This window comes from Hyperoodon ampullatus, assembly GCF_949752795.1.
Source record: "Hyperoodon ampullatus genome assembly, chromosome: 6".
Lineage (NCBI taxonomy): Eukaryota > Metazoa > Chordata > Mammalia > Artiodactyla > Ziphiidae > Hyperoodon > Hyperoodon ampullatus.
In genome coordinates, this window is record NC_136919.1 from 24,851,600 (window position 1) to 24,879,531 (window position 27,932).

At 43.1% G+C, this 27,932-nt stretch overlaps 1 protein-coding gene across 1 annotated transcript; it reads left to right on the plus strand.

Moving 5' to 3' along the window:
• The first annotated feature begins 1,687 nt into the window (after positions 1–1,687).
• Positions 1,688–27,230, plus strand: ANP32B (acidic nuclear phosphoprotein 32 family member B). Its single transcript, XM_079706082.1, has 7 exons — positions 1,688–1,824; positions 12,116–12,265; positions 15,454–15,576; positions 21,011–21,200; positions 24,094–24,218; positions 25,476–25,551; positions 26,769–27,230. The coding sequence occupies exons 1-7, from the start codon at positions 1,771–1,773 to the stop codon at positions 26,834–26,836; spliced, it is 786 nt and encodes a 261-aa protein (XP_079562208.1). The 5' UTR covers positions 1,688–1,770; the 3' UTR covers positions 26,837–27,230.
• Positions 27,231–27,932: the final 702 nt, after the last annotated feature.

Here is a 27,932-nt window from a genome sequence, read left to right on the forward strand (position 1 = left end):
CGTCTGAGCATTAAATTAGAAAGAACATATTAAGCCCTAAAAGTGGATGCTCAATCACTGCTTGTTAGCTCATGGAAATAATTTGCTAGTTTTTTTGTAAAAGCCTTCATCTCTTGGCCCTGTGGTTCTCATAACCTTACAGTTACAGACCTAGTGTGACATCCTGAAGAGCACTTCCCTCATCATTTTCCAGTCACAGAGATGACTGCTGAGACCAACATTTTAAATACAAGACTCAGGAAACAACATACTAGAAAGTTTTTTTTGCCTTTTTCCATAATCCTTCTAAAACTTTTTTGCTTTGACATTTTAATGTATCTGTTATTTTAAAAATTGATATAGGTAGTTTTGTTTGCCACTAAATGAACTTAGGTGAAATGGAAGAGTGCAGTCTTTTTTAACTTGAAGAAAACCTTAGGTTAATGTATAGAATTGTTTTTCTCTCTTCATAAATTGTTCTCAATCTTGGAGCCTCTTGTCCATACTAGAATTAAGATGGTATCTGATTTGACACGTGATGTATTTACTTATTTTAAGCTGAATATAACGTTACATTATTTCCCTGAGGTCTGCAAAGCCGACCTAGTGCTCTAACCCTGTCTCTCAGGGAGCTCTCTGAGCCAGCCCATTACAAAGGCTACCTGCCAATCCCCGAAATGGAGACCATCGAGAATTCACACACCTCACAGGGGTGCCCTTAAAAATAAACGAGATAAAAGTCTTCGAAGAAACTCTGTAAACTCCGAGGCCCCATTAGAGATGTTAATTGCTGCCTTCGCTACCCTATATTTAAATGTTAGAAAACCCAGGGAGCTTCTCCCGGACTTGGGGACGCTCGGCTCCCCTGTGGCTTAGGCAAGCAGCCGGGGCTGCCGTGTCCCCGCCGGCCACGAAGGCCGACTCCACCCGGTGCCACGCGGTAGAACACGGGCCCGCCGCGATTCTGTCCCCGACAAGGATCCTCGCAGCACTTCCAGCCCCACCCGGTCAAGGAGACGCGGGGCTCGGGCTGTTGGCCCCACACGGTGCGGAGGAGCGGGAGGTGAACCCGAAAGCCCTCGTCCCGCGCTCTCTACAAGTCTCCCGCCTTCGCGGGTGTCGGGCTGGCCTGGCCGAGCCTCCGCGGAAGGACTTGGCCTTAGGGACCCCCGAAGCCGGGCTGTAAAGTCCCCCCCTCAGCCCTCCCGGCAAACGTCCAAGCGCGGGCTGGAGACCCACCTCCGAGCGCGTCGAGGAGGGACCTCGGGGTCTCAGCTTAGCTGCGGGCGGGGAAGCTCCCGAGGCGGGTCTTACATCAGCCGCCCCCACGTGCGATCTGAGGGCGGGAGTAAGTCACTCCCGTCCACCCGGCTGCGCTTTTTCCCCCCAGCCTCCGCCCCTCCCGCCGCGCCTCTCCCCGCCCCGTCCTTGGTGCACCGCGGCCGCCGAGCCGAGCGGCGTCGCGCGGGGCCGAGTCGAGCCGAGCAGCCACCCGCGACGCGTCGCCGGTTTAAGCGCAGTGCGGGGCCGCGGCCGGGGGCGGCGGTAGTGAGACCTGCGCTGCGCTCCAGCCCCCTTTTCCCTCCATGGTTTCTCTCCGCTCCCGTGAGTAACTTGGCTCCGGGGGCTCCGTTCGCCTGCCCGCACGCCGCCCACCACCCGGGACCGCGCCGCCGGCCTCTGCTGCTAGCAGACCCCTTCTGACGGCCCTCGCTGCGCAGGCTGGGACGCCTCTCCCCCCTCCGCCCCCGCCGCGGAAAGTTAAGTTTGGAGAGGGGGGAAGAGAGAAACATGGACATGAAGAGGAGGATCCACCTGGAGCTGAGGAACCGGACCCCGGCAGCTGTAAGCAGAGCCCCCTTCGGGCGCCCTCTCCCCCGATGACTTGCATGTAATGGTGGCCACCTGCGGGGCCCCGATCGCGGGTTCGCCGGCCCGGCGCGGGGAAGAGCGCAGCTCGCGGGCTCGGACGGGGAAGGCGGGCGAACGCGGAGGGGGGAGCGAGCGCGCGGGGATTAACTCTTTGGCGCCCACGGGCCCCCGCGGCCGTCCGGGGAAGGCGGTGGGGTGGGGAAAGCAAACTTTGAGCTCCTCACCCGCCGGGGTCCTTTCCCGGAGGAGCGCGTGTGCGTGTGGCCGGCGGCAAGGGAGGGAGGAGGGGGTTGTGTAACGCTGGGAGCCATGTTTGCAGCCTCCCGGGACGCGCGGCCGGGCGGAGGCCCGGCCTGCCGAGGAGCCGCGCGGCCAGCTGGGGCTGGGCCCATTGCGGGCCAGGCCGGGCTCCGCGCGCCCCGGGCCGGCCGGGGAAGGGGTTCGGGCGGGGCGGGGGGGGGGGGGCTTCTCCGGCCAGGCCTCGCGGTTGGCGCCGGCCCGGCTAGGGCAGGGGCCGAGGGGCGAGTAGGGGGCTCTTTGCCTCTGAGGGGGACGGGAAGTCCCCTCGGGCGCTGGGGGGCTTGGGCGGGCATGGCCTGGCGCGCGTGGAGCGGGGGAGGGGCGAGCTCGGGCGGCGTCGGTGGCGCAACCGCCGCCCCTCCCCAGGCCAAGTTTGAAAAAAGGATGCGGTTCCCGCCATTTTTCAAGCCTAAAAATAAAACTTTCTCCGGCATTTTTCTAGCTCCCTTTTTGCCCCCCGGGCCTTGCCCAGTCCCGGCCTCCCAGGGCGGGCCTTGCTCGGCCCGGGGCCGCCGGTGTGGCGTAGGCGGCTTCTCCCTTCCCCCGTGCCGCCGCAGCGGAGACCGGGGGCCCCTGCCTGAGAGACTGGCCCCTCGGTGTGGGCGGGCGGCGGCGGCTCCTCGCGTCAGCCGGGGCGCGCCACAGGCCGACACAGCGCCATGTTGGCGAGCGCTCGTCTCCCTCCGCCGCGTGAGCCGGCCTGCTGGCTCGGCCAGCCGAGCTCTGCCCGTCCGCACCGGCGGTGGCTGTGGGCCGCCGCTCCCCGGGCCGAGCCTGCGGCTTGTATGGTGCCCGCCTCGCCAAGGCTTGGCTCGCTCTGGCTGTAGCCGCGCGCTCCGGCCGCCGCCGACTCATCTCTTGGGCGCGCTGCCGTCTCCCTCCCCCCTTCTTAAAAGGGCAACGCCAGGCGGCCGCCTCCGCCCCGGTCGAGCGTCGGGGGTACGGGCGGGCCTCGGCTGGGATCACGGGCCGGGCGGCCTCTGCCCTCGCACGTGCTCCAGGGCCGCCGACCCAGGCCGGAACTCGCCCGCCGCGGGTGCGTGAGCGGCGGGTGGACGTGTAAGAATCGGCTTTCTTTTCTCCCCTGGCCCTCCCCGCGAACTAGAGCGCCTTCCCGCGGCCGGGCGCGGGGCCATGTTTCCTGGCCCCCGGGCGGGGAGGCCGTGCCTCTGCCAGACCCCTTCTTCGGGTGAGTGGCGTCTTTTGGCCCTGGGGCAGCCGAGGCTGGCGATGGGCGCGTTTCGTGCAGTCAGGGAGCTATGGGTAACAAGTTGCCAACTTGTGGGAACTCGTCAACCGGCATTCCCTTCTGTGCATGAGGTTTTGAATCCCTGAGGTCTCCACAAATGAGGCGCCGGGTCGCTGCACCTCGTGGCCTCCCCGCTTGTCCCTGGAGGACCTCGGGAGGTAGGCGTCTCGACTCGGTGCTCTGGGTTTTTAAGGTTGAGGTTTGACCTCAGTGGTCCCTTTCGTCCATCAGTCAGACATTTTGTGTCGGCCACGTGCTAGTATATTGAACCGTTAAGCTTCTTCATACTGTAAAACTTGTAGAGTTGTGATCTCATTTTGAGGAGTTGTTAATTTAAGACGTTTGAATTATTACTGCGTAGTTGCAAATGAGGAGAATGTGGAGGAATTAGATTTAGCTAAATTTTCCAAAAGAAGAGTACACATGGGTCTTCAAAGTGCCTTAAAATCTGGAAATTGAATTCTTTGAGGGTGCATAAAGTACTCTTAAAATACTCAGCTAAGAGCACTGTTGCTCCTTCTGGGAAATACAGCTGGGCTAGTTGTATGTGGAATTTGTTCTTATATGAAATAACTAATATATTGCTTTTTTAAAACATGTATGTGCAAGCGTTAATTTTTCAAGAAATCAGCTTAAGCCTTGCCCTTTTGCCCAAAACAGGCTAGAGTCGTGTGGCTATTTAACTTACACTGAAAGGTCAGTTTGTCAGTTGCAGTATTCACATATCAGGAATTCAAAAGCCACAGGTGACTAGTGGCTACTGTATTGGACTGCGCTCTCCTACTGTAATCCACTGTTTTTTGTTTTTTAATATATGACCTTTTAAAAAAAATCTTGACTTTTTTTTAATTTAAGAAAACACATCTTTTTAAAATTTTATTTATTTATTTTTGCTGTGTTGGGTCTTCGTTTCTGTGCGAGGGCTTCCTCTAGTTGCGGCAAGCGGGGGCCACTCTTCATCGCAGTGCGCTGGCCTCTCACTATCGCGGCCTCTCGTTGCGGAGCACCAGACGCGCAGGCTCAGTAGTTGTGGCTCATGGGCCTAGTTGCTCCGCAGCATGTGGGATTTTCCCAGACCAGGGCTCGAACCCATGTCCCCTGCATTGGCAGGCAGATTCTCAACCACTGTGCCACCAGGGAAGCCCTTGACTTTTTTTTTTAATTAATTAATTTATTTTTGGCTGTGTTGGGTCTTCCTTGCTGCACGCGGGTTTTCTCTACTTGCGGGGGGAGGCTACTCTTTGTTGCGGTGCGCGGGCTTCTCATTGCGGTGGCTTCTCCTGTTGTGGAGCACGGGCTCTAGGCACACGGGCTTCAGTAGTTGTGGCACGTGGGCTCAGTAGTTGTGGTGCACGGGCTTAGTTGCTCCGCGGCATGTGGGATCTTCCTGGACCAGGGCTCGAACCCGTGTCCCCTGCATTGGCAGGTGGATTCTTAACCACTGAGCCACCAGGGAAATCCCCAGATGGGCTTTTATTGTGAGTGTGGCTTTTTTGTTTTTATTTTATTTTGGGGTTTGAAGAAGACCCTGGTAACACTTTACTTCTTGTGTTCTTTAGCCAAAGTACATGAGACAGACCAAGATAATAGGTTCCATTTCACCTGTTATAAACCGGTATGCTCATTTCCCTAAGGGGTGACTCATAAAGAACTATAATAATTCAGTTTTTTCTAAGTCCAAAACACCTCTTTATATCAGAGGTTTGTTCTCATAGTGGAAAAAATGGCTTAAGATGGCATTTTAAAATAATCTTCAAAAAGAACAGTGATCACTGTTTTTAAATATAGGCAAGGATAGGAAATATTTTATACAAAATATTATTGGTATTGTCAGTTATTTCACTGAGAGCAAATTGTATAGTACTAGAACATACCATGTATACCACAGAAATTGGTGGTGTTGTCAGATGTGAGAAGAGACATGCAGTAGCAAGATATAGATATTATCTATATCTAAATTTGTAATTTAGATATATTCCAGAATTGGAGAAAATACCTGTTCTATATGTGAGGCCCTAATCTTTCTATTATGCCAAACATGCCACTGATACGAGGCACCTCATTAACTATGAATCTAGGGGTATCTAGCCTCGATGTTAGCTCTGTTCCAGTCTTGTGTTCAAAGTTAGAAAGTCATGCAGTTCCTGTGGTTTACAATCAGTGCCCCTGTGGAACACTGGTGGGCTGTATGCTAGACTGAGACATTTCATATCCCACAAATAAGAGTAGTCTTTCCTTAGTCCCAATTTACTAAAAAAAAATTAATTTTTAAAATAAATAACGTGAGGGGACTTACCTGGCGTTCCAGTGGTTAACGCTTCGCGCTCCCAATGCATGGGGCACGGGTTTGATCCCTGACTGGGGAACTAAGATCCCACATGCTGCATGGTGCGGCCTTAAAAAGAAAAAAGGAAGAAAAAGACAACGTGAGAAGAACCTTTCCCCCAACTTTTGGCATTTATTGTTGTGTCTGTTGTGATGTGATTTTGAGCTCCGTGGGATATTCTAATTGGTTGCATAGCAGCTAATTGGGTTCTTTTCCTTGTATAAGGAATACAGTCTTCATTGAAGAAAAATTTGATACAGATAAGCTAAAAAAATAGTAGATAAAGATAAGGAAAAATTAAAAAACCCAGAAGTCTCATACACACCCATCCTACCATCTAGACATTCTGGTGTATAGTCCACGAGAATGTTTTTTCCTAAACTCAGATCATGCTATTAATGCATATAATATCTTGTTAAAATATAGTAAACATCTTTATCTTTCTCTGGCACAGTTTATTATTTTACAGCCTCATTGTTAACGTCTGCATAGGTCATAATTTAACCATCCCCATTAGGTGGTTAGAAGGTTTTTTACTGTTTTAAGTAGTATTGAAATGAACATTTTGTAATGTGAATCTCTGTCAAATTGCTTTCTAGAATGGTTCTCCCCACCAGTAGGGTATGAGTGTTTCCTTCCTTCATACCAACAGTTCTGCCATCCAGACACATTTGAGAACTGCTAATGTTCTATTCTACTGTCATTTTGCAAACATTATTTTAAAATAATAGTAGGGTGGAAGGTTTGAAGACTGGTTAACTCAGAAAGATGGAAATTATCAAGGGTGGCAGGAGTTACCTTCCACATTTTGGACATATTTGCACATATTTCGCTTACTATAATAATCATGTATTTTCTAACAAAAATTTGATAACTCAATGATTTTTAATCCTCTATATCTTCTTTTCCCCTCTCATAACAGTTATAATTGATGATTGGGGAAGGTCACTCAACCAGTTACGGAAAATTGATTTTCTTTTTTTCTTTTTAAAGAGTAGCTAGGGGGGCTTCCCTGGTGGCACAGTGGTTAAGAATCCTCCTGCCAATGCAGGGGACACGGGTTCGAGCCCTGGTCCAGGAAGATCCCACATGCCACAGAGCAACTAAGCCCGTGTGCCACAACTATCGAGGCTAAGCTCTAGAGCCCACGTGCCACAACTGCTGAAGCCCCCGTGCCTAGAGCCCTGCTCCGCAACAAGAGAAGCCACTTCAATGAGAAGCCCGCGCACCGCAACAAAGAGTAGCCCCCGCTCACCACAACTACAGAAAACCCCCGTGCAGCAACGAAGACCCAGAACAGCCAAAAATAAATAAATTAAATTAATTTTAAAAAAGAAAAAGAGTAGCTAGGGAAGTAGGAAATGAGAGCAAGTTGGAGAGGATGAAAGGAAAATTGCTTGATCTCCTATGGGGCTCCTAGCCCCAATCCCTGTAACTTGGTTGCAATATATTTCAAAATTTGCGTTGAAAAACTAGAGTATCAGCTTTGCTGATAACTATCAAAAACAAAAGTTGAATAGGAAACAGTTTGGATTTTTGTCTTTAGCTCTTAAGTGTTTACCTTAAATTAACGTTTGAGAAAAAACTAGTTTAGTTGGAAGATGAGGGATGAAGAAGAGTGAATTTGGCCCCCAAAGTTAAGCCATCTTTCTTCACTCAGAAAGCCTGGTTGGTAACTCTGCCTTGGACCAAATAACTCCTTGAGTTGTGCCCACAAATGTACAAGTGCCTGCCCAACCTTCCCTCCTGGGAGGATTTGGGACATAAGGAGGAAAAACTAGGGCTGCTTTTTCTTGATTAGAACCTCACATTCTGGGTCTAGATTGGGATGCCATGGCATTGTATGTCCCCCACCCCATATGCCTTCCTTTGTAAGGCAGTCTGGATCCCTTCACCCTCAAGAAGGAATTGGGGGAGAGGGGAGGCTTAGTTATCTCAAACGCTGCTGAAACAATGCCTGAGAGCAGACACCTTTTCACCAGGGTCCTGTTTAGAACTTTAGACTGGCTAGAAGGCTGCTTATGGCAGGCTTTCCAGACCTGTCATCCTTGGGCACAGCCCTAAGTGGACCCTCCTTTGGTCTCTGCTTTCTGCAGTAATTTCCCACTCTGCTCTGTGCTTGTTTGTGGCTCATCTTCTTACTGTGCCTCTGGAGTTAGCCCATTTCTTTACTACGTGCTTAGCCTTCCTGGAAAAGTCTAGGGACATGATTTCACTGCTGAGCCATACAGCCCAGTCCTTCCCTGTACTCACCCCAATATATTCTGTTGCCTCCTACTCATGGAGAAAATTAAAGGTCTCAGGTGTGCGTTCCCTGACTTCTCACTCTCCCACTTACAAACTTACCTGCACCTATACCCATCCTATCCATCTCTTCTCCATGAAAGAGCTGCCCTATCCTCAATAAGAGTAGAATAACATCTCATTTTTAATACGTATCTTTTATAATTTGTTGTCATTGAATGATTTTTTCGTTTACTGATGATTTATATTTTTATGGCTTGTCTGCTTTTTTGTCAGTATTTCTTTTGGGGTGTTTGGTTTTTTCCTCACTTAGGGTAAAAACTATCCTCAAGAAAAAGATAACTATATGCAAATACCTAGAATTTCCATATGTCAAGAAAGGTCACAAAAAAGTGTTGAGGGATTGGTTGCCATTTTAAATAAAGAACTCAAAACTCAGAGACTCTAACATTTATATTTTTTTTCACCTAGCAATAGATTGTGAGGAAACAATCCTTATTACAAAAGAAACTTCACATAAAAAGATAGCATGGCATTATATATAATAAACTTGGAAACATGTTCATTAGGGAGGATTGTAATTTATGGTGCATCCATACACTTTAATTTCTTTAGCCATTAAAAAATATTTATAATTGTGAAAATATGCTAAGTAATATTGTTTCATCTTGCTGTATTTAAAATATACAAAGACTGAAAAAAAAACCAAAGTATTAAGTGACAAACAGCAATATGATTTGCATTAATGTGATTATGCTTAAGATCAGAAAGTAGGTTCTCTTCATACCCAGGTTTCCTCTGTTTCATCATCTGCTCATTCCCCTACAATCCGGACACAAACCCCAATGCCATTTTTTCTGCATTTGACAGTTGTGAAAGCTCCTTCTCATACTGGGGTATGGTGGTAACTAAAATAGACATGACCCTGCCATCATGAAGCTTGATGAAATTTCAAGGCTAGTAGTGACCTTTTTTAAAAATTATTTTATTTTTAATATTTATTTCTTTATTTGACCCCGCTAGGTCTTAGTTGTGTCATGGGGAGTCTAGTTCCCTGGCCAGGGATGGAACCTGGGCTCCCTGCATTGGGAGCGTGGAGCCTTAGTCACTGGACCATCAGGGAAGTCCCTAGCAGTGACCTTTTTTTTAACCTTTACATTTTTTAATAGATTAATCTCATCATAGAAATGTTAAATAAGGTTATGGAAGTCCCCCAGCCAGTCACTTTCCCTCCCTGAGAAGAATATAAGAAAGTGAATGTGTGATATGTGACATAAATGAAAACATTTAATACATTTTGTACCTTTTTCATCATACATTGTATCCTGGAAATGAGTCCTTTGTTGATGGACAGTTACCTAATTTTTTTCAATCCTTTTTTTTTCCCCCCTCAGTAACTTCTTAGGCCTTATTTCGTAAACCTTTCTAGGTGTTTGAAACTAATGCTTCACCTTTGGGTACTACTGATTCCTCTCAAGTCACCTTTGCAGGATCCCCCAGGTTCCATCCTTGGTTCTCTTCCTAGGAATTCCATCTTTTCACTACTGTCTCTGCCCTGATGACTTCCAAATACAGAACTTAAAACTAGAACTCCCGTGAACTCCAGACCCTCATGTCCAGCTGCCTGGGGGTTTCACCTGGATTTCACTTTCACCTGGACTTCTCATGAGAACTTTAAACTTGGTATTCTTCGTGGTATTCATTATATACCTGCTCTCCCCCCCCACCCCATCCCCAAAGCTGTTCCTTCCTATTTCCATCCAGCTACATAGTTCCCATTTCTTTAAACCAGAACCTCAATTCCTCTCCATTATCTTTCATACTTAGCAGTTAGATTTGCAGATTTGGACCACTTTAACATCTTTTTTTCCCTACCAATTTCTCCTTGATTCCTATTCGGCTATTTGGTTCAGCAGACTTGTACTAACTCTTTGATGACTCTAGTTAAAGCAGAATTTTACCAGTTGAGAGAAATGTCCAAGAGGTACACCCATGGGCTGGGAGGCAAAACGGCTATCTAAATTCCTCCTTAGTTGGCTTTTGGCATATTGGTGTCATTCTGTGTAACGTTTTTGGATTCTCTGTCAGATATAGTCATAGAAAACCCCCCAAATCAAATAGAAACATTTAGTTGTATTGCAGTATACTACTTAAGTTGGTGGGTGATTACAGTTGACCTTTTTTTTAAAAAATGATTTGCTGGTTTTACTCTTTTTTTAAATAAATGTATTTATTTATTTATTTATGGCTGCGTTGGGTCTTTGTTGCTGCGCCTGGGCTTTCTCTAGTTGCGACAAGGGGGGCTACTCTTTGTTGCAGTGTGCGGGCTTACTATTGCGGTGGCTTCTTTGGTTGAGGGGCACGGGCTCTAGGCGCACGGGCTTCAGTAGTTGTGGCACGCAGGCTCAGTAGTTATGGTGCATGGGCTTAGTTGCTCCGTGGCATGTGGGATCTTCCCGGACCAGGGATCGAACCCGTGTCCCCTGCATCGGCAGGCGGATTCCCAACCACTGTGCCACCAAGGGAAGTCCTACTTTTTTTTTTTTTAATACAAAAGAAATACATGTTTGTAGAAAACTTAGTACAGATAGGAATAAAGTAAATAGCAAAGGTCTTTGTCATTCTCCTGCACCCTTTCCCAGAGGTTACTTTCTCAGTATTCACTATGCCCCAAGCACTACTTTCTATAACAGTTTTACTTCACAGATGAGGAAACTGAGGCACAGATAGGTTAAGTGACTTGCCTAAGGTCACACAGGTTGTGAGTGGCAAAGCCAGAATTCAACCCTAAGCATCTGTCTCTGGAGCCCAGCTCTCCTCAGTCTACCTTAAGTTTTCAGATGTGCTAATTTTCATCAGAAGAGGAAAGAATGTCCGAGGTAGCTAGAGAAAAGTGGAAGGAAGGGAAGAAAGAAACAAAAGATATAATGGGCCTGTATGCATGCTGAAAGCAAGGCTTCTGAGGAGGAAGTAGAGTAGTGAGAAGTAGTGAAGAAGCGAGCAAGAAGTTGTGGTATTATGGGTGTCACTGACTCTCTAAATCAGTTTCCTTCTCTGTAACTGAGGGGAGGGTATGATGGTACAAAGAAAAATGAGTAAATTCTCCATAAATGTTAGCAATTGCTAGAGTAGTATCCTTGGATTTTGTATGAGAGAATGAAGATACTACTAGCCCCTATTTTCATTTTAGAACTATCAGCATCTCCTTCTCATACATGCTTGATTAGTGCTATTAAACGTGTTAGATTCACTGCAAGAATGCCTTTGGCAGTTAAAACTAATTTGCATCAGTGTAAATTTATCAAAACGTGTTTAAAACTTTCAAGTTTCAGAGTCAACCACAGAGCAAGAATGGCAGTAGGGATTATCATGGTAGATATTCACACAGTAGACTTTATTAAATAATCAGTATTCACAATCTTCAGATGTGATACCTTTGGATGGATTTGAATTCTGAATTTCAGTACCTCCACATAAGGAGATTTTGTGGTCTGAAAAAGGAACCTAATGTCTAACAAGTTCTCTCCCCTAGAAATACTTTCTTACATGTAACACAAAATGATCTTTGTTTTGAATTAAGGCCTCTTGCATCTTGATCTTTTCCTAGTGTCAAAATAATCTTAGTAAAGATTAATAAGACCAAAAGTAGAAATGTATAGTCCAGAAACCTGTAGCCACAATCTCTTAGTGACCTTGATGGGAAAAGTGAAGCTTTCCTCTTTTCCTTGTGTCAGTCTCCTAGGCCTTGAGGAAAACTTGGCCTAAAGGGGTTGCAGGGGTTGGGGGGGTATCTTCACTCCGCATTTGTAGTTAAAGCTGCCCCTTGCGGAACAGACTTGGGAAAAGGAATAAGGGGGATATCATTTCTTCACTTATCTCGTAAGAACTGTAGTTTCGGTCTCTGGAAAGTAAAGAGTTTAAATCTTTATTTGTACCATGGTGTGACATTCCACCCTTGATATCTATTAGAATATTGTTACTAAAGGCTTAATCATTTTTCATTTATTTATAACTGACCTAGGTCTAAGTTGAGGCTGCCACTATATGTGGGTGGTTTGGTGGGTATTTATGGTTGAAGTTTTTGCATTATTTTTTGTATTCTGCATGTTTTTTAAAGCTTTTCTTCCCCACTTTGTCACCCACAGGTTCGAGAACTTGTCCTGGACAATTGCAAATCAAATGATGGGAAAATTGAGGGCCTAACAGCTGAATTTGTGAACTTAGAGTTCCTCAGTTTAATAAATGTAGGCTTGATTTCAGTTTCAAATCTCCCCAAACTACCTAAATTGAAAAAGGTAAGTGCTTTTTCGTTAACAGTAGAAGAGAGAACCATCCTGCGGAAGGGAAAAATATATGATTCTATCTGTAAGGAAGCATTTAGTGTAGCAGAAAGCATATGGCCTTTGGAACTGGGCAGATCTGGGATTGAATTCCAGCTCTAACATTTCCCTGATGGGTAAATCTTCCTCAGGTTACTTAATCTCTCTAAGACTCAGTTTCCTCATCTGTAAACTTGTAATACCACCTGACCTTGCAGAATTGCTATGATGTTTGGAAATAATACATGTTGGGTGCTGAATAAATAGTAGTTATGAAGAATAATTATTTTGAAAATAATTTATTACTTGTTATGAATCTGTTGCTATGATGTTAACTCGTATTGTTCTTAGTATGCTCTGGTTTAAGAACCACAGGTACCTCTCCCATTCTTCATGTTTTATGTTGATTAAGGGAGAATTGAAGTATAGACCTTTCAAATTTGTAGTCTATGTTATTTCAAACCCATTATGTAATTCTTAATGACTAGGAAGTTTAAATCTGTTGTGATTGACTGCAAGAGTTCATTTTAACAAGACTGCTGTACTTCCCTATCCTAGTTGACGGCCCATTGTTAGGGCTTTATTGGTCTAATTATAAACCATTCGCTATCCCTTCTAACAACCCCCCCCCAAAAAAAACAACAAACAAAAAAACCTCAGGAAAAATGTTTTTTTCATGTCCTTGCACGTTGCCCTGTCACAAAGCCCCAGAATGTCAGAACTGGAAGAAACTTAGATCTTCTAGCCTTGTTTTACAGGCACAGCAGTAGACCCAGAAAGGTACAGTAATTTGCCTAAAGCCACCCACAGAAGTGGTTAGTACTGGAACCAAAGCTAGAACCCATATCTTCCTATTTGCTAACCCAGTATCTTTTCCATTACATACGAAAATGTTTGTGGTCATGGCAGTGTTGCAGAATTCTCCACTGTTTACCTAATCTCTTTATTAGGGAATTTAAGTTGAACCTGCATCTAAAAAAGATACACATAGAAAACTGAAATCAAATTGAGGCAAAGGACAGGTAGGCTGTTGCTGTAGCTTGCTTGCTTGAATTCTGAGAGGGACTTGTTTTTTGGTTAAGTACATGAATTAAAATCCAAAAGTGCTTTTTACTTATTTGCCTTTTATAGGTAATAAATGCTCAGGATGTCCTCATGAGTTTCAGGGCGACCCTCCTATCAGAAGGAATTCTGTTATGTTTAAATTTGTAAATTTTTTTTCTTTTTTCTGACAGGCATTTCCTTTAGAGGTTCAAGTGTAATCCTTTTATGTTTGCATAGGTTATTGTGACATTGGAAGCTCTGATAAGCCCATAAAAAACTGATGGCTTTTTAGCCTGTATCTACATAAACTTGATGCTAGCAGGTCCCTACTATGTGTTTTGTGTTCTGTTCTGCTTTCCTAGCATCCTGGTACATTTTCCTGAATTACTATGGTCTGTGTACTATCACACTTACTCAGAAAGTCAGTGTATCAGGGAACAGTGTATCAGTATCAAATCCTTCTGAAGTCTTATTAATCACTTACCTTGTAGGGTCAGAGAGGGAGGAATTAGAGATATCTGTAAACCAAACTTAAAGGCACATTGGGTGTTCTCACAGCTGATTTTCTTCCTACCCTAGAGCACAGATTGTTTTTTTTAACAAGAAACAGGTTCTGAAAGAGATTTTGGTGTATAAATGTCACAGGTTTCCTAAATTTACAGATTGATTTCATTTCAAAATAAATATGCCACTAAATGCTTTGGCAGATTGCCTTGTTATCTCTACTTCCTAAGATATGCATGTTGAAAGGATGTGAATACTACATATGTCGATATTCTAACCAACCAAGAGAAATTTTAGATATTTTACTGGGCTGTCCCATCAGAAGGAAAAAAATGTATTGAAATGTTGCATTTTTCTCTTCCGAAATGCTTAATAACACCAAAGCAGCAGACTTACTGTTTTTTAAACTCATTCTTTCAACAAATATTTAAATTTTTAAAAGTTCCTGTATTCTGCATCATGTACTTCATTTCATTGCATGCCAGACTAAATTGCATAAGTTGTCATGCTGTTCTAGGTACATAGCATAGGGGGGAGCACATTGAAGCTAGCCTGCCTGGCTTCAAATCATAGGTTCACCGATGTAACAGCTGTGTGATCTGTGGGCACTTATGTAGTCTCTTCATAGTTCATTTTTGTCATCTGTAAATGGGGGTGATAATTCTAGGGTGATTGTGAGATCAAATGAGTTCATGGATTTCTAGTGCTTTGAACAGTGCCTGAAGTACTATGTAAGGGTTAGATACAGTTACCATTGTTGTTGGCAGTTAAAAGAGAATTGAAACTAGCTGTCTGGCCTTAGTTTTCTTCATCTGCAAAATGAAGAGTTTGAATTAGATTCTCTCAACCATCTTATTTTTCCAGGCTCCAATTTCTTTCACTCTAAGAGTCCAATATTCCTTGGTGAAGGCTTGTTCCTTCATTGGCATACCACTTGCTGTGCTACTTGACCTGCAGCTAAGAAATTAGAGTGGGTTCTTACAAAGGCTAGTGCCAGGTTTGTGCAAGAAGTGTCCTCTGGGGAGTTGGTTTCGTCAGCCCTGAAGCTGTTGCCCCAGTCCCTTTTTCCGAAGTCATGGAGCTTCTTTAAGGGCTTGTACCATTCCTGTAGCCTTCAGAGCAACATTCCCTGGTGGCTTCCAGATGTAGAACTCCATGGCGAGCCAGCACTGAACAGAACCAGATTAGGTTTCAAGTGGGCATTGTGAGCTTTGCTTGGCACACAGAATAGCTGCTTAGAATGCACAGACCATTTAACCTTCCTGGCAGGTATAGAGTATTACAACTTCTCAAAGAATTCTCATTTGCTTTGACCCACTTTTTAGGTTAGAAAATGTATTTGCTGATGTTAGGGGCCAGCAAACTGTTATAATTAGCAGCTGGTTAAGAAAATACAACTCTTCTAATCCTAACATGTCTCTCCTTCCCAGAAGTGTTCCTGGGATCTGTAAACTACTTATTTGGGTTTAATCAAACAAAATGAACACACCTGCCCTAATAAAAAATAGCAATCATTTGATCTTGGTGTTTGAGAACTGTATTCGTTATTTATAACACTTTAATGATATGTGTTTCTCTGTGTGTATTTGTGTGCTGTGTGCATTTTCTCTTAACAGCTTGAGCTCAGTGACAATAGAATCTTTGGAGGTCTGGATATGTTAGCAGAAAAACTTCCAAATCTTACACATCTAAACTTAAGTGGAAATAAACTGAAAGATATCAGCACCCTGGAACCTTTGGTAAGTAATCAGGAATTTGAAAACCAGGACTTATTGGTCATTTTCATTTTCATATTTCTTTATTGTGAGGGAAATAATTGGAAATAATAATTGACTGAGAAAATTGTGGTTTTTTATAGTACTTCTTATAGAAAGAGTCCAGTTTTAAAGAATCAGGGCCTCTTTAGTTATACGTGTTCCTGTGACTTTGTTCTCCCTCCCTTATTATTGTGGTAGCTTCCTTCAAAGGGGAATTCTTTTCTTTTTTGTCCTTTTTAAATGTCATGTATTAACTATAGCCTTAAACATTTATCTTAAAATTGTTTCCCCAGACTGGCCAGACTGTTCTATATTATACTTTTACAGAAAAGGCTGTTTATATTGGGTGACATATCTGATCTGTAGATGGAACAGGCCAGGGGCAGCTCCAGTGAGTTTTAGGTCTTCTAATTCATGATCTTGTGCTGTAGCTGGATCACTGTTGCCTAAAGTTTTGCATGGGAACCCCCAAATTCTCCTTAGTCTTACATACTGGGATAAGCTATGGAAAGTTAAGTGCCAGTTGGGTTGTAGACTTGCTGTGTGACCTTGGGCAAATTGCTTCTTCTCTCTGGGCCTCAGTTTCCTCACTTATGAAGCAGGAAGAATAATAATCCCTGCCTAACTTACCTCACTTAGGAGTTCTGAGAATAAAATAAGGTAATGCACTTATTTTGCTTTGTAAGTTGGGAAGCTGTGTTAATGGGGGTCCAGTCTAGTGGAACTTGTAGTGACCAGAAAAGAGCTTCTGGAGGCAGGGGTTAATGCAGTGTAGGGGGTAGCCCCACAGCCTGTTCTCTTTGGCTGCCACCTGGAAATTCCTATGATTTCAAGATTGTTAAATGACTTTTTCCCCTAAATATGACATTCTATTTATAGAAGTAGAATTCTATTTTAATAAGGCAAATGGAACTCAAACTTGTTTCTTATCACCCAGAGAAGTTTGTGGCAGCTTTCTGGGTTTTTGTTGGTTTTTTTTCTGTTATACATAAAGTCAGTATTTCCATCTGACTTAATGTGCAAACATTAATTGGGAGAGGGGCTATACAGCAGATAGGAGCTGTCTTTCAGGATCCAGCAGAGCAGAACCCAAGAAGATAAGGCATCCTTCTGCTATCTCTATCTTTTCTGATACCACAATATATTAAAATATTTGCACTTCATATCATTTGTACAGAATGTGCTGTTGATATTTCAAGAGAAGATAGAGTTAAATTATGACTTTTAATAAAGAGGATTTCCTGCTAAAACTATAGGGTCTTTTCCCTCCTAATAGTAATTGAGGCTCTGTTCCAGTGTAGATTTAGTCACTGTTTACCTAGTCCCTTTGTTTTTATGTTTCATTAAGTAGACCACATTTAGCTCATTTCTCATAAATGTTGCGAGCCTGTTGTTCACCTTTGCTCCATGAATTTTGTCCCCTTTTTTCTGTTACCAGTTCACTCAGATACTTGGGCTCCCTCCTTTTTCACTAGTTCTGTTTTCCTCCAAATCAATCCCCATTTCCAATGTTTAAGCAAACATTTATTGCAGTTTGCTTTATTCAAGGATGTTAACATTTGCCCATTGTATTCTCATGTAATGCAAAGAAGAGGGAATGTCCTCCTTTTAGAAATGAGGAAACCAAGTTTAATTACTCAGCAGCTGCAGAATAAATGGCGAGTAGGGATTCAAATCCAAGTCCACCATTCTTTCCACTGCCCCTGGGACCTGTTCTTCTCTTTTTAACCTATAAATTTATTCCATACCCAAATTGACCTAAGCTGGGAGTTCTAACGGGAGCACTAAATTAAGTGCTGATGGTCTCCCAGTCCCATGGGGTACTCTAAGCCTTTATTGTTTGTGTTAGTGACAGGCTATCAATTTAGGGTCATTGTAAGCACAGGAACCCCTTCTCTCTAGAACAGAGCACCGGGCAGTACCTTTCCATGCTAAACCACTGGCCATTGCCTAATTCTCCTGGCAGCCTTAGTCGTCTTTGATGTTTCATCAGAAGCTTTTGTCCGTGTCCTAGCATTCAGAGGCAGAGCAGAAGCAAACATTGTGTGGGAATTGTTCCTGACCTGGTCAGTGATTTATTAGGGCCCTTTGATGGCTATGGAAGTCTCAGTCCCCTGGGGCAATGAAGTATGAGAAAAATAATTATTATAATATGTACCATTTTTGGAGGATCTGCTATGTACCATACACTGTAGTGGTTGCTTTATGTATGTTATCTCATTAGTAATCCTCAACATTTCTATAAAATGGATAGAAATAGCATGGCCCTCATTTTACACATGAGGAAGCTGAGGCTTAGGAGAGGCTGAATCCCTTGTCCAGAGTCACACACTTGGCTAGGGAGTGACAGAGCCACAGTGCCACACACCCAGGGCTGTCTGGGAAAGGCTGAGCTCCTACCATTCTCCTGAACTTTCTATTCAGATTCCTGGGGGCGCTAAGTGGGTCTCCTGACATTATAACTTCAGGATAAATAAAACTGTAGGAGAAGGTGAAGGGGGGAAATGTTGGGTCCATTTTGACTTCTGAAAGTATTCTTCAGTGGGGAAAACACCATCCTCATCCTCATCAACCACATACATTTTGAACACCGTCTACGTTGAGCCCAGTTCTTACAGTCAATGCAATGATTGTGAATGCCTCTGCTTACTACAGGGACATTAATCGAGAGACAAAGAAGGCATCAATTCAAACTTCCTTGGACACCTTTTTTAAGAGACCTGGGCCATCCAAACCATCCCCCAAAGCCCTTCTAAATTCTAAGAAGGCAAGCAAAATTATTGTTAATAAAATGTTTAATGTTTATTATGGCTAGCCTATTAGTTTTAGGCCAAATTTCTGAAATGGTAGAGTTGTGGGGTTTTTTTTTTTGTTGTTGTTGTTGTTTTAAGCAGTATTTACACATTACATTGGGATCCTGAATAACCTGTGTGTAGTGTATTTTGGGCCTTAAAGCACAATTTTACTGCTTTAAACAATTCTAGAGTCCTACAATTATTGGGGGTTTTGTTGTTTATTTGCTTTCACTTCGTTTTCTAGCATACTGTTTGGCATGTCCGAATTATTCATAATGGGTCCTTTCTGAAGAAGTAGCAAAAAATGTCACAGATTCAGAGTTGCAGAAACAGGAAAGCCTTGGAGGCCCTGTGTACTAGGCTAGTTGATAGAATTAGAAAACGGGCTTGGGGCACTGTTGAGCATTAAAGATCTGGAGTTGTATGTATTTTTGCACATCCATTCCTAGGAAATAATGTTGAACAGTAAATGGCTCATTCCTTTGAGTGAAGAATTTATACTGAGCCTCTGGGAAAGCTGCCTAAATACATTCATGGTTCTATCTTAGCTGGTATAGAGTCAACCTTTCTGTGAAGAGAAAAGAGTTCTACAGTTGTCTGGGGTGGTATTTCAGCATTTTTTTCCCCCTTTGTCAAGAAGTCATACCTGGGCTTCTGGGGGTCAGGGGCTGTCCAGTAGGGAACCTAATCTGAAAGCTACATGACAGAAAAGCAGTTCTCCCTATGATCAGAAGGGCTGGGAACAGCTTTCTTAAGACCTCAGTGTGACTTACATAAGCACATTATTGGATCAGTGTGACAGCTTTCTTAAGACCTCAGTGTGACTTACATAAGCACGTTACTGGATCCACAAAGCTCTTGGATCACTGTACATTGGTGTTTTGAGGAGTACATTTGCCTGTTGCTGTAACACTGTTCTGTGTTCCATGCTTGGCTTCTTGTTCCCAAGGGCTGTTCAGTGAGAATAAAACCAGTATGGGAACCTCTTTGACCAGGAGGACGAAGATTTGTGAGTGCAGGGATCATCAACCCCTTCCTCTAAAGGACCAGATAAGAGATCTTCTAGGCTTTGTAGGCCATGCAGTCTCTGTCACAACTACTCCACTTTGCCATTTGTAGCATAAAAGAAGCCATACATAATACATAAACAAGTGAGTGTGGCTGTGTTCCAGTAAAACTTGGTTTACAACTACGGGAGGCAGGCCGGAGTGGGCCAGCCAGCTGTCATTTGCCAAGGCCTGCTTTAGAGCACAGATTTTCAAATGATTTTGTAACTCCCAAGAACTACACAGATACCTCAAGTCCTGCAGACAAGGTTTTGTTTCATCTTTGTTTCTTCCCAGGTCCTTGTGAATGTTGAAATAGATTTCCCAATAAAACATCGAAGTCTTTAAACATCAACATTTATTTTTTTGCAACTTGCTTCATACAGAGATCCTCTCAGTAATTTTTTAGAGAATGGCAAACTTTTCTCTTGACTCAGAACCATTAAAAGTTAAATTTATGAAGCCGTATATCCATATGCCCCCCAAGCCCCTATTTTAAAAGGCACCAGGCCTCACAGTACTTCACATTTTGCGTTTACTCTTTATCGGTTTGCCCCCTCTTCTGCTCCCTATGAGGGTCTATTGTCACTTTCTGTTGCTGTCTCCTTACTTGCCTGTAATACTAACTCTGCCCTCCCAATCTCTTAATTCACCCTTAATCAAAACTTAATAGACCTGGTATTGAAATACTAGTACACTGATGTAATAACAAATGAAGATCTGAGTAGAATACGTGGACATTTTCCTATTCGCTTTGGTTGCTCAGAAAACTTCTTGGGCCAAGTTTTTAGATCTTAACTGTTTTAGATAGATGAAACTGAGGTTTCAAACAGAGAGGTATTACAACAAAACTTCAAGGTGTGGTAAAATCAGAAGAGTTTTACATCAGAAAGTTCTGGTAATAGTGTCAATCTTTCCCCCCAAAATTAAAATAGAAGAAAAGAGTGTAAAGTTTCTCTACTTTTGAAGTTTCAACTCTGAGTCCCCCTTCTTTTCCCCCAGCTTGCACTGACTCCTGTCTTCCCAGAAAAGATCTGCATCACCACACTTTGTGCTTTACTAGGTTCTGTTCTCGAGTGTTTCCCATCTATGTCCCCAAGTAGAAATGTCAAGGATCTTGATGTTGATTGATTTGAAAATTTTTTTTCCCTTCCTATTCTACCACCCCAGAGCACTGAAGACTGACTGCTTGATAACGCAGCAGGTTCTTATTGGTCATTTGATTACTCAAACATTAAAACCTAGTTTTGAACCAAATTTGTTAAAGTCTCTGTTTTGTCTCATATTGTAAAAAGATCCAGTTTTAATATTTCAAATTCATATTTCTTAAGACTATTCATACTGCCAAAAGAAAACAGTTCTCTGAGAGGAGAGAGGTAGAAGGGAAGGACTAATTAAAAATCTAGTGACCTAATATAAAGGTTGCAAAGGACTTGAAATGTTTTCCTATGTACAAGGCTGAGTAGGTAGCAGCTAATTGAATTCAGAGCCTAGAATTTTACCTCTTTAGGAGATGGGTTTTGTTGCTTATGTTCCTTTGGTTTAGTAGGTATGTTTCTTGATCCTTTTCCTCAGAAAAAGTTGGAATGTCTGAAAAGCCTGGATCTGTTTAACTGTGAGGTTACGAACCTGAATGACTACCGAGAGAGTGTCTTCAAGCTCCTTCCCCAGCTGACCTACCTGGATGGCTATGACCGAGAGGATCGTGAAGCCCCTGACTCAGATGCCGAGGTGGATGGTGTGGATGAAGAAGAGGATGATGAAGGTGAGTGGGCACAAAGCAACGTGCAGTGAACTTAATTTCTGCTTTCCAAAGGTCCTGATTAGGCCACTGAATGCTCTTGCTATTGAGAAAAATAATTTATATCCATGCATGTAGGCGTTCTGTTAAATTTGAAACTCTTAGGGCATTGAAGTCTTCAAATGATCAAAATAGAAAATGGTTTGCTAGCTAATTAGTCTTGAATTTGGAGCCTAGAGATCATAGACTGCTTCAGTCCATTTTTTGAAGTACTTGTGGTTTATGGTTTACTAAAAGGACCATTGCCTCAGGTCTCCTGCCTTTCTCCTAGCTGTTTCCCTTTCTTGGCTACTGCCTACTTATCCTTACCAACTCGGCTTTGTCAACACTTCCGGGAAGCATTTTATGATGCTGGAGACCTAGGTCCTTGTATGTGCCAGAGCATCCCCTCGCTTACCTCTTTCGTAGCACTTGTCACTCTGCTATTCTTGTCCCTTTGAACTATGCTACGATTACCTTCTTTTTTTTTAAATTAATTTATTTATTTGGCCATGTCGGGTCTTAGTTGCGGCACGCAGGATCTTTCGTTGCGGCATGCCAGCTCTCTAGCTGTGGCTTCGTTGTCCCACGGCACGTGGGATCTTAGTTCCCCGACCAGGGATCGAACCCTCGTCCCCCACATTGGAAGGCGGGTTCTTAACCACTGGACCACCAGGGAAGTCCCTATGATTATCTTCTTATCTCTTTATTCACAGGGCCTAGCACTTGGTAGGTACTTGGTACATGTTTTTTACATTCAAATATAAATATCTTTCCTGCTTCGATATATGACTATAGAGTTTTAAAAGGTAATGATTTGAAAGCAGTATGTGTTGGATTCCATTTTTCATTAATGAAGGAAATTTCTAGCTATAACATGGAATTAGAATATACTTTTTATTTTTGACTTTAAAAAAAAATAAATTTATTTATTTTTGGCTGCATTGGGTCTTCGTTGCTGCGTGCGGGCTCTCTCTAGTCGAGGTGAGCAGGGGCCACTCTTCGCCGCGGTGTGCGGGCCTCCCATTGCGGTGGCCTCCCTCATTGCGGAGCACGGATCAAGGCACGCAGGCTCAGCAGCTGCGGCACACGGGCCCAGCTGCTCCGCGGCATGTGGGATCCTCCCAGACGAGGGCTCGAACCTGTGTCCCCTGCGTTGGCAGGCAGATTCTTAACCACTGTGCCACCAGGGAAGCCCCTATTTTTGACATTTGATCAAGGTTTTTTACATCCTGTTGTCTTTAAGAATCTTTGTATATTTTCTACCCAAACTATCCCTCCTAATCAGCTTGTGCTTTCCTCGCACAGTGACTTGTTTACTCTGAGTCACTCTTAGGATAAAAGGTTTCTCACCTGAGTGGCTTAGAGGAAGCAGAGCTATTAGTGATCACATCAATCAGCATGAAGAAAACTTATTCTCCTGGAATTCCTGATGTTGCTAGAATTTGCAACATTACTGTATTTGAAGCATTATTTTCAATATCTCTTTAAAGATGAAAGTTTATAAGACAGAAATGGTTAAGAAAAGTGGAGAACATCATCAGGCACCTCGGTTGCAATTAGTGGGGTAGTACTCTGGAAGAATTTTACAGTTTTGTTTTGCAGCAGGTTTGAGACAAGGCAAAAAGAGATGGGATGTTAGATGGTAAAGTGGACGCTGAATAGGATGTTTCATCTTGTTCCAAATGTTTACATCACTTAGTCCCTTCATTGCTGGTTCTCAGTTTTTCTTAAAAACCAGTTTAGTTGTCCGTATTTAAGTCCACCTTAAATGGGTTGAGCAGCCACCCATGTGCAGGAGCCTGTAAAGAAAATTCCTTGGAGAGTGGAAGGCAGTTCTTGAGAGCAAGATCAGTCAGGCAACAAGTATTTGAGAATTTCTTATGTGCCAGGGCTTTTAAAACTATCTAAAAATAGTTTTAAGAAAAAACAAACATGGTTCCTGTCCCTTGGAGCTTACTGTCTACTAAGAAGAGAAATGTTAAGTAATCATAACTAAATAACTAATCACAAGCGAGCAAAGTGTGTGGTAATGGAGAAGCACCAGGTGTGTGAGAGCATAGGAGCTGAGACTGGGGGTCTGGCAAGTTGGCCTGAGGAAGTGATGTTTAACTGAGACTCAAAGGTTGAGCCAGTGTTAGCCACACAGAAAAGAAAGGGAAGAGCATGTGGGGTCCGGAGGCAGGAGAGAGCACAGTGAGCTCCAGGACCTGGAGAGGTAAGAACTAGTTGATGAGAGGCCTGCACCAAATGGAGTAGAAACACAGGACACAGGTGCCTTTCAGCCTGCCTGGCTACCACCACTACCCTCACCCCCATCCCCATCATGGGGTTATTATGGGTGTTTCCCAGGTTCCTGATTTGCACAGCTGGTTTGTGGTGGTACCCTTACCCCAGAGAAGGAGGTTGGTGGGTCTTTTTTGGGGTTTTTTTTGTGTGTGTGACTTTTTACTATGGAGAATTTCAGACATAGACAAAGGTAGAAATAACAGTAAAACTAACTTTAACTTTCATGTTCCCATTACTGAGTTTCAGCCATGATCTGATATTATTTTACACACACACACACTCCCACCCACTTCTCCCCTTCCTTATTTTGAAGCACATCTTAGGCATTGTATCATTTCATCGGTAAGTATTGTAGTGTACACTTGGTCCGCCAGGACTCCTGGCCTCTGGATTTTATGGGGCTCAGGTCAAAGGGACTGAGCCTCAGCAACTTGCAAGAAAGGAGGTGACTGTGGTTCGTGGTTTTCCCTGACATTGGTGTGGCCCAGCATTTGTCCTGTGGACCAACCCAAAGCTCCCCACCACCTGAGTAGGTGTACCTTGTGAGACACACAGGGTATTTGATGTATTCCTTTTGGACTGTTTTCAGAAGGAGAAGATGAGGACAAGGAGGAGGATGAGGATGGTGAGGAAGAAGAGTTTGATGATGAAGAGGATGAAGATGAAGACGAAGATGTAGAAGGGGAGGAGGATGAAGATGAAGTCAGTGGGGAGGTCAGTGCACTTCTTGCTACCCTGCTTCCCATTTGTAATTAAAATAAAAGTGTGGATTGTTTAAAAAAGAAAAGTCTTCTGAAGAAATTAGTATACTTGTAAATAGACTAATAGTGATCTGATGAATTTAGCTCTTGTCCCCCTTTTAGAAAATACTAAATAGAATACTTCCTGAATGCTAACTAAGCAGTGCTTGGCTCTGCAGAGTAAGTTTTGACCCTTTAACTTTGGGAGGCAGCAACAAGAGCATTCAGTATGGTGAGAAAACTGGAAACATTGAGAACTGATGGGATGTCCTCCCCTTTGTTGTATTGAAGTGAAGGGTATGTTTACCGGTAAAGTCTGAACTTCCTGTATATCCAGCTTAATGCAGTAAATGCATTATGTACCTGCTGTGTTAAAGAGTTGAGGATGAAAAGTTGAAGAAAAATGTGGTCCTGCTCTGAAAGAGGCAGGTAGTCTAATTTATGGGACAGGCAGTAATAACAGTTATCTCTGAGGAGCTGAATACCATAGAAGGATAGGAGAAAGGAGTGACTTTGGCCCTAAAGGGGACTTGTGAATACAGGCCAAGAAAATTAGACATCATCAAAAAAAAAAAAAAAAGTTCTTTTGTAGTACAAACGTAAGGCTGAGCATTTGTATAATCTCATAGGTGTCTAATGAAGTTAAGTTTCTGAAAGGAGCTTTTTATGAAAAAGGGAATATGGAAGTCTTTGTCCAACCTGCTTTGAAGTTTTTAAAATTATTTCTGTAGTTATCCATTGTAAGTTGTATACTAATTAAAGATGTCTTTAATTAGTCTTCAATTAATGCTTACTTCTGAAAAGCAATTTTTTTTTTTTTTATTATTATTTTTTTTTTTTTTTGCGGTACGCGGGCCTCTCACTGTTGTGGCCTCTCCCGCTGCGGAGCACAGGCTCTGGACGCGCAGGCTCAGCGGCCATGGCTCACGGGCCCAGCCGCTCCGCGGCATGCGGGATCTTCCCGGACCGGGGCACGAACCCGTGTCCCCTGCATCGGCAGGCGGACTCTCAACCACTGCGCCACCAGGGAAGCCCTGAAAAGCAATTTTTAATTAAGCTCATTAATTTAAGAAAAACCAGCAGTTCTCACTATATTAAAGTAGATAAAAGTAACGTTACAGTTTTCTCTTTGAATGAACTGTTAAATTTAATTGACAATTCTTGTTTTTCTTCGTACTTCTTAACTTGGCAGAATTAATCTAATAATGATATGCTATTTACCATTCTTTAGGAAGAAGAATTTGGACATGATGGAGAAGTTGATGAAGATGAAGACGATGAGGATGAAGATGAGGATGAGGATGAAGGTGGGTTAATGCATGCATTTTTGGTCCCTGTCAGTTAAAGATCAAGGGAAATGTCCATTAATTTAGAATTTGAAATCACTGAGAAGAAAATAAAATGCCTTTGGCCCTGGTGATCTTCAGAAGCACTTGTAAAGCCCCATTAGTGTGTGTGTACTGGTTCACCCACCTGCTCTACAGCAGTTAGTAGTGCCTGTATGAGGATAGGCAGCCCCGGCCTCAGTCCCCACATGTTGTGTCTTTAGACCCCATCGTTTGTGTTACTGTTAGGCATGAGATTTCTGTGTTTGGAGTTTTTTCATTAAAAAAAAATCTTAATTGGATTGTAATCTTTGCAGGGTAGATAAATAGCACCTTTCTAGTTTTATTGGTGTTATTCCTTTCCCCACCACAACCAAAACCAGTGAAACATCTGTTTATTTATTAGAAAGTAGATTCTAACGCTTGTGTAAGTTTCAGAGTACTGGGTTGGTTGCTGTGCTTTCCGTTGGTTCATACTTTCTCAGCAGCATCTTCTCTGTGCAAGTCACAGGACTAAAATTACTTTGGATACAGCATTGATTAGGACCTGGTCTCTGCCTTCAGGGAGCTTTTTGGAACACAATTTAGTGCAGATTTAGCTAATTTCATTAAAGTAGCAGTGAGTTTTTACTAGTTGAAAAAACAGAACGATGTATAGGTCTCTATGTCTCAAATGCTTAAGGAGTCTGAGAAATCTCTTGTTAGTTAATATAAACGTGCAACAGTTTGAGTCTTGCCAAGTTCTAGGCTAAATACTTCGTGCTATTTCATTTAATCCTCAGAATAACCCTATGGAGTCAGTGCCATTGTCCCCATTTTACAAATGAGGAAGTAGGCTTAAGGAGCTCCGGAGTCCTTGCTATTTATTTTAATAACTGCTAATGTCTGATTTTGGTGACCAACAAGTGTAAGAAAAATAAACATTTGGTTAGACAGCAACTTAACTTGAGAAAACTGAGTTAACTTTGCTGTGATTTGAGATGCTGCTGTGCATTTTACCCTTCTTGGTTCCGCGGCTACTATTTATGCTTCTTAGAATTAAAACTTCTTAATTAACAACCTATCGTTTGATCAAGCTTTTACATCATTTTTTATCTCCCAACCGTTAAAAAATTCATTGTTGTTACCTCTGTTAGCAATAATTAGGCAAAGTAAATGCCTTTCCAGTTGTCTCAAAATGAATTTTTATTATTGTACAGAAGAGGAAGAAAGCGGGAAAGGTGAAAAGAGGAAGAGAGAAACAGATGATGAAGGAGAAGATGATTAAGACCCCAAATAACCTGCAAAAAAAGAACTGTTCAGTATTGGTTGGACTGTTCACATGGATTTGGTAGCTGTTTAAAAAAAAAAAAAAAAAGTAGCTGTGATACAAACCCCAGGACACCCACCCACCCAAAGAGCCAAAGAATAGTTCCTGTGACATTCCACCTTCCTCCATTTAGTCCCTCTTGGAAATCCACCACCAAGCTTGGGGACTTCACCCCAACAAAATTGTAAGCATTGTTAGGTTTTCGTGTAAGAGTCTTGCTGTAGCGTGGATAGCTGTGATTGGTGAGTCAACGGTCTGTGGCTGCCAGTTACACTGAGATTGTAACAGCATTTTTACTTTCTGTACAACAAAGAAGCTTTGTAAATAAAATCTTAACATTTTGGGTCTGTTTTTTCATGCTTTTCTTTTCTTTTTAATGAAAATTTTTTTACATTAGGACATTTTATGTGACAACTGCCAAAAAAGTATTTTTAAGAATTTAAGTGAAATAAACACATTCCTCTTTGGTAAAGCCTAGTTGTATGCTTACATTTGTAATTTAAGACTTTGATTGTAAGCCTGTGTTGAAACACACTAAAGAACTGGTTTCTTTGGTGTTTTTATATTAGTGGTTGTTGAGGGGAAATACACAAGTATGTAGGATCTTTGAGCATTTAACTCTAATCCTCATTCTTGATGACTGAGAGTAAGGAGGTAGACTTTTGAAAAATAATGTGTGAAATTCAATGCTCTGGAGCCCCTGAAAGCCAGTAAAAATAATGTTAGATTCAAATAATAGATGAATTAAGTAAAGGAGGGTAGTATAAAGGAGAAGGCCTTACTCTGAGTCCCAGGAGATCTGAATTCTAGTTCTGGCTCTGCCACTGATTTCCTGTGTGACCTTGTGTTGCCCTCTGGACTACCTCCCAGACTATAAAGTTGAGGGTGTGTGACCAAATGGCTTCTGACAGGAAGGTCTGAAGAAAAAAATGGGCTTTGCACGAAGGCTGAAACATGTAGGGTTCGACTGACAGGTGAACAGGGTATAGTTTGTTATCAAGACAGGCGAGCTAAGGAGGAATGACATGTGAAAAGCTTGGCTTGGCAGGGGGAG